Raw genomic sequence first — 7349 nt, 5'->3', positions numbered from 1 at the left:
CATAGGTATAACATCACATAAAAGACTCTCCTTATAACTATTGCCTATTGAAAACGATAGTAAAACTTGAGAGTTTACAGGAATACCTTTGTTTTGATTCAACCATTGAATCATGTATGGCTCGGGGTGTGGAGTGGCGGTGAGATTAAGCTTGTCCACCATTGTCTTTGAAGCGACATTAGTGCAACTTCCTCCATCAATGATAAGCGAACAGATCTTACCTTTAACCGTACATTTTGTGTGGAATATTGCTTCCCTTTGTTGGTTTGGATCTTTGGCTTTGACCCCACTGAGAGCTCTCCGCATGACCAGTAGTTCTCCTTCATCCGGATATATCATTTCCTCATCAAGTTCTTCATTGTCAACGAAATCCTCCACGTTTTCTTCTTGATAATCTTCAAACTCAACTAAGTTCACCATTTTTCGGTTTGGGCATTCGGAGGAAATATGTCCTAGGCCTTGACACTTAAAACATCTCCTAGGTGTGAATGAATTGGTGTTTGGTTTGGGTGTATTGGGCATGCTTAGGGGCTGCTTTGAGTTATTGTTTTGCAAAGCTTTTGAATCTTGTGAATGGGCTTTAGAATAGGAATGGGAAGTGTTCTTTTGGTAGGAATTGAAATTGGTCGTTCTTGCTGAAGTGAAACGTGAGGTTTCCTTCATTTTAGTTCTTTGTTGTTTTTCCACTTTATGTGCAAGGTTAATTAAATCATCAAGGCAAGCATAAGGTTGTAATTCAACAATGTTTCTGATTTTTGAATCTAAACCATTTAAAAATCTTACCAAAGTTTGATGATCATCCTCCTTAAGGTCGCACCTCATTATCATTGTCTCGAACTCTCGACCATACTCTTCTACACTCCTGCCATCTTGTTGTAGATGTTGAAGTTTGGTGAAATTCTCTTGCATGTAGTATGAAGGCAGAAACTTTTCCTTCATTTGCTTCTTCATCTTTTCCTATGATCTAATCTTGTCTTTCCCTTCTCTTTCTCGTTTTGCACATTTGCTAGCCCACCAAGTAGAAGCATATTTGCGCAATTTTAATGCTACTATCTTTACCTTCTTTTCTTCATCCGTATTCTTGTAATCAAATACTCTTTCAACGTGAAACAAGTACGCCTTCTACATATGATCAGCACAAGAGTATTACTGGGAACAGTACAGAGGAACAGCGTGCTGAACCCAAAACAGTCCAAGATCAGGGAGTTGATACACAAGGAACAGGAACTGAGGAACAGCTACTGACTAATATGGATGTACATGGTCCAACCTCGAGAAAAGCATACATAGTTTTGCATATAAAAGAGGAAGGATAAGGAACAGCTAAATAAGGAACAGTTAGGTGTTCCCAAACCCTGACAGAAAGATTAGCGCGTTTTTTTATTAGTCTTCTGTTATAACCGTTAGGACTTAGGCGCCTTTTCTTGTTTTCTAGCCGTTAAAAGGAGAAAGCCAAATCTATAAATAAGGCCCTCCACCAGATTGTAAATAGATCATGTATTCCTATTTTCAGATTTGATAATTCATATTCAGAGTTTCATCCAGAAAACAAGTGTTTGTTCCTGTTTGTTCTTCATTTTCTGTTGAGAGTTTGAGAGCGTTCAAGCCTTTCACGGATTCATACTTCTCCAAGATTACGTTGATCTTTGTGAGAATTGTGAGGATTAAGGCCTTGTATTCCTTAGGGGAATCAGTGTCTTCTTCCAGGATAAGTAGTCTCCCAAGATTACTTAGAAATCGCCCTAAAACGACCCTTTTAATCGAGATAACCTTTACTATTTGATTGTCTGATTGATGATCGAATAATCAAAGAAGTCATAAACAAATCTTCCGCTGCAAACTTGTTCCAACTTGGTATCAGAGCCGTGTTCTGAGGAGGGACACAAGGAGATACGAGGTAATAGGTAACATTGCGTTTTCTGTGAAGAAGAGTAATCAGAGGATCAGGTATCGTTTGTATTTGTTTCGATTGGAAATCACAGGTATAAATTCAATTCTTCTTTGTTATTAATTTCTGTGATTAAGATTTGTAGAGTTCAAATCGAATCATTTTACACAATTGATTGTGGAAAAAGATTTCTGAAATCTGATTCTATTGTCATTGCATGCGTATCAATTTGGTATTCGATAATCGAAATTGTTGAGTTTTCGTATAAATTGGTTCATATTAGTCAATTCTTGATTGTTTTAATTGTGTTCTTTGATGAGAAGTTAATCGCCTTCATTTACAAAATTGGATACATTGCGTTATCTTCTAAAATTGTTGGTTTTAATAATCGGATTTTTGAAAATTGTTTTGTGAAATTAGGGTTTATACATCAGTGCATTCCTTGTTGTTTTTGGAAATTTGTTGCTGAGAAAATTTCTTGCAAGATTGTGGCTGGTGATTATTTGAGTTGTGTGTTTGTTTTGGTTTCTGGAAAAATTGTTGTGAAGATTTTTTTGCAGGTTTTGATTGTTGACTATCATAACATTGTGTTGTTTGTGAATACTTGGGGTAATATGGACATGGATGAAAGATTAGAGACCCTTACCAATATAGTCCAGCAACTAGCCTTGACTGTAGCCAATAACATGGGGAACCAGGGGGAAAGACCACAGCAGCCTCTTCAAAACAATAGGAACAATGAGGATAAAACCTTGAAAATTGATTTACCTAGTTTTGATGGACAGTCTCCAGACCCTGAGATGTATCTGGATTGGGAAGCCAATTTGGAAAGATATTTTGACTTTAAGGAAACCACACCTGAACAGCAGTTTAAGCTAGCTAAGATCAAACTGACCAAGCTTGCTGCAATATGGCTGGAAGGAGTGCAAAAGCAAAGAAGGAGGGAGGATAGAGAGAGAATCAATACTTGGGAAAAATTGAGAAAGCATTTAAGAAGGAAATATGTCCCACGCAATTATAGACAGCAGTTGTACATGAAATGGGGAACATTGAGACAAGACCATAGGACTGTGGCAGATTATATTCAAGAATGGGAACGGTTGTCTGTTGTTTGTGACACCAATGAAACTGAGGAGATGAAGGTTGGGAAATTCATAGGGGGACTGAGGGAAGATCTAAGAAAAAAATTGGAGTTGACCCCAAACCTTACCTTTAGCTTGGCTTGTAGTAATGCCCTCACCTTAGAAAAATATTCTAAGAAGAAATCAAGCATGGGCAGCACCTACAATAGACCAATGAGGAGTTATAACCCAAAGAATGTTGCTACACCAACACCCACTGTGACTCAGACCAATGCACCAGATAGGGTTCCACCCTTGACCAATATCACTAAGGATAAAAATCCCAGGGACTTGAAGGGGGTTGTTTGTTTCAAATGCCATGGACATGGTCACATTAAAAGTGAGTGCCCAAATGTTAGAGCCTTCACTGTGCAAGAATGGGCAGAAATTAAAGACATAGGAAGACCTAGGGCCATGATGGTTAGCAGGAATGGTAGGGAGGAGTTAGTTTGGCCTTCAACATCTGAGAAGGACCCTGATGGTACTTACTGTGTTAATGATGAGGGAGTCCTGGAAACTTTTGAGGGAACTGAAGACAGTGAGGAAGAAGGGGACAGAGAGGAAGTGTATCCTGAGCCTGATTTGCAAAATTTGTTGATTAGGAGGAACTTTCATGCTACCCCAAAGACCAAACCAAATGATCAAAGAGAAAACATCTTCCAAACCAAATGCATGATTAAGAACAAAGTGTGTGACCTAATCATAGATGGGGGAAGTGAAACTAACTGTGTCAGCAAGGATTTAGTTCAGACCTTAGACTTAGAGACTAAAACACACCCACCTCCCTATAAGCTGAAATGGTTGGACAGCAAAGCAAGTGGTTTTGTTAAGAAGAGGTGTTTGATTCAGTTTGCTATAGGATCATTTAAAGACAAAGTGCTCTGTGATGTGTTAGATATGACTGCCTGTCATGTGCTCTTGGGTAGGCCCTGGCAGCATGACAGAAGGACCTTGCATGATGGCTATACTAATGTGTATACCTTGAGACATGAGGGAAAGATTAAGGACCTTATGCCCTTGCCACCCCACAAGACTTTACCTCCACAGCAACTAATAGGTAGTGGCTTTACCTTACCTTCACAGAAGGCAGTAGGCACTTCATTTCCACAGAGACCTGTAGGTAATGTATCTTTGATAAATAGAAAGGTGAGTATTAAGGAGATCAGGAGGGAGGGACTAGCCTTTCTTTTGTTCAGTAAGGAAGTAACACCAGAGAGTAATCAACCAGACCCTAGGATTGCTAATTTGTTGGATCAATTTGCTGATATATTTCCTGTAGAATTACCAGTAGGGTTACCTCCATTAAGGGGTATTGAGCATCAAATAGATCTTATGCCAGGAACAGCACTGCCCAATAAGCCTGCATATAGAATTAGCCCTGAGGAAACCAAGGAGTTGCAAAGACAAATACAGGAGCTTATGGACAGAGGGTATGTCAGAGAGAGTATGAGTCCATGTGCTGTTCCCACCTTGCTTGTTCCTAAAAAGGATGGAACATGGCGTATGTGTGTTGATAGCAGGAGCATGAACAACATTACTATCAAATATAGGTTTCCCATTCCTCGAATAGATGACATGTTGGATGAATTATCAGGATCTCAATGGTTTAGTAAGATAGACTTGAGAAGCGGGTATCATCAAATTAGAATGAGAGAGGGGGATGAATGGAAGACAGCCTTCAAAACCAAATATGGCTTGTATGAATGGATGGTTATGCCATTTGGTCTAACTGGAGCCCCTAGTACCTTCATGAGATTAATGAATGAGGTCCTAAGACCATTTTTAGGAAGGTTTATTGTGGTATACCTTGATGACATACTAGTGTACAGCAGGAGTGTAGAGGAACACCTTGACCATTTGAAGCAGCTATTCCAGACTCTTAGGGAACAGAGACTATTTGGGAAACTAGAGAAGTGTTCCTTCTTGCTAACTGAGGTTTATTTCTTAGGATTTATAGTAGGAAGACAGGGAGTGCAGGTAGACCCCTCAAAGATAGAAGCCATTAAGACTTGGCCAGTACCCACTAGTATCACTCAGGTAAGATCTTTTCATGGCCTAGCCTCTTTTTACAGGAGGTTCATTAAAGGTTTCAGCACCATTATGACACCTATCACAGACTGCACAAAAGGGAATACCTTCAAGTGGACCACAGAGGCACAATTAGCTTTTGAGAAAATTAAGGAAGCCATGTGTAACCCTCCTATTCTGAGATTACCAGACTTTAGTAAACCATTTGAGGTAGAATGTGATGCCAGCAACACAGGGATTGGAGCTGTTTTAATTCAAGAAGGTAAACCTGTAGCATACTTTAGTGAAAAGTTAAATAAGAGCAGGATGAATTATTCAGCCTATGATAAGGAATTCTATGCTATGGTTAGAGCCCTAGAACACTGGTCCCATTACCTTAAGGGACAGCCCTTTGTTTTGCATTCTGACCATGAGTCCCTCAAACATATCAGTGGGCAAAACAAACTTAGTACCAAACATGCTAGATGGGTTGAATTTATGCAAAGCTTTAACTTTGTTGCTAAGTATAAGGCTGGGAAAACTAACATTGTGGCAGATGCTCTAAGTAGGAGAGCACATTTACTAGCTATCTTGGATGCCAAAGTATTAGGTTTTGAGATGATTAAGGAACAGTACAAAACTGATCCAGACTTCAGTACTCTTTACCAGCAGTGCAGCCAACAACCACAAGGCCCATTTAGTATCCAACAGGGGTTTCTTTTCGAAGGGAACAGGCTGTGTATTCCTAGAACATCTTTAAGAACAGCCTTAGTAAGAGAGATACATGAGGGAAGCTTAGCAGGACACTTTGGTATACAGAAAACCTTGGATATGTTAGCCAAACACTTTTATTGGCCAAAGATGTTGGGAACAGTAGGCAAGATTATTTTGAGGTGTGAGCCTTGTATCAAGGCAAAAATAACATTCCATAGAGGGGAATACAAACCCCTACCCATTGCACAAAGACCATGGGAACATGTGAGTATGGACTTTATAGTTGCCCTACCTAAAACACAGAGGGGCAAAGATGCAGTCATGGTTGTGGTAGACAGGTTCTCCAAAATGAGCCATTTCATAACATGTAATAAGGTGAATGATGCTAATCAAATAGCCAAGCTTTACTTTGCAGAAATTGTACGGCTGCATGGGGTCCCTAGAACTATAGTATCAGACAGGGATAGCAAGTTTTTAAGCTCTTTCTGGAGCACCCTTTGGAGACTACTCAACACTAAGCTTCTGTACAGCACCTCTCATCACCCACAAACTGACGGGCAGACAGAGGTTACCAACAAAACATTAGGGTCAATCCTTAGAACTTTGGTAAAGAAAAATCTAAGAGATTGGGACCAGAAGCTGTGTCATGCAGAGTTTGCCTACAATATGAGTCCAAGCTGGGCAACTAAGATATCACCTTTTGAATATGTGTATGGAATGAATCCTATAATACCTGTTTCACTAATTGATCTTCTTTCACATTGCAGACCACATGGGGATGCTAAGCAGCATGCTGAGGACATGATGACAATCCATAGACAAACCCAAAAACACATTGAACAAGCTACTGCAAAGTACCAGCAAAAAGTTAACTCAAGCACGTCAGCTCCACATAAGTTCAAAATTGGAGACTGGGTATGGATTCACCTAAGAAAGGAACGGTTCCCAAGAAAGAGGAAGAACAAATTAATGCAAAGAGCCGATGGACCATTCCAAATTACTGAAAAATATGGAGACAATGCGTTCAAAGTAGACCTGCCTGATCGATATGGAGTCTCCCCCATATTCAACATAGGGGATTTACAGCCTTACTATGCTGAGTCTGAATTGGGGACAATTCGAGCTGAAGAAGGAGGGAATGAAACAAGTACGCCTTCTACATATGATCAGCACAAGAGTATTACTGGGAACAGTACAGAGGAACAGCGTGCTGAACCCAAAACAGTCCAAGATCAGGGAGTTGATACACAAGGAACAGGAACTGAGGAACAGCTACTGACTAATATGGATGTACATGGTCCAACCTCGAGAAAAGCATACATAGTTTTGCATATAAAAGAGGAAGGATAAGGAACAGCTAAATAAGGAACAGTTAGGTGTTCCCAAACCCTGACAGAAAGATTAGCGCGTTTTTTTATTAGTCTTCTGTTATAACCGTTAGGACTTAGGCGCCTTTTCTTGTTTTCTAGCCGTTAAAAGGAGAAAGCCAAATCTATAAATAAGGCCCTCCACCAGATTGTAAATAGATCATGTATTCCTATTTTCAGATTTGATAATTCATATTCAGAGTTTCATCCAGAAAACAAGTGTTTGTTCCTGTTTGTTCTTCATTTTCTGTT

At 39.7% G+C, this 7349-nt stretch overlaps 1 protein-coding gene across 1 annotated transcript; it reads left to right on the top strand.

Annotated features, from left to right (window-relative positions):
* The first annotated feature begins 304 nt into the window (after positions 1 to 304).
* LOC130821559 (uncharacterized) lies at positions 305 to 7080 on the top strand. Its single transcript, XM_057687351.1, has 4 exons — positions 305 to 378; positions 1115 to 1256; positions 1862 to 1947; positions 2034 to 7080. Exons 1-4 carry the CDS (start codon positions 305 to 307, stop codon positions 7078 to 7080), a joined length of 5349 nt encoding a protein of 1782 aa, XP_057543334.1.
* Positions 7081 to 7349: the final 269 nt, after the last annotated feature.

This window comes from Amaranthus tricolor, chromosome 8, assembly GCF_026212465.1.
Source record: "Amaranthus tricolor cultivar Red isolate AtriRed21 chromosome 8, ASM2621246v1, whole genome shotgun sequence".
NCBI classification, from domain to species: domain Eukaryota; kingdom Viridiplantae; phylum Streptophyta; class Magnoliopsida; order Caryophyllales; family Amaranthaceae; genus Amaranthus; species Amaranthus tricolor.
Note: the sequence above shows the minus strand (reverse complement) of the source record. Positions and strands in the feature narration are given on the sequence as shown.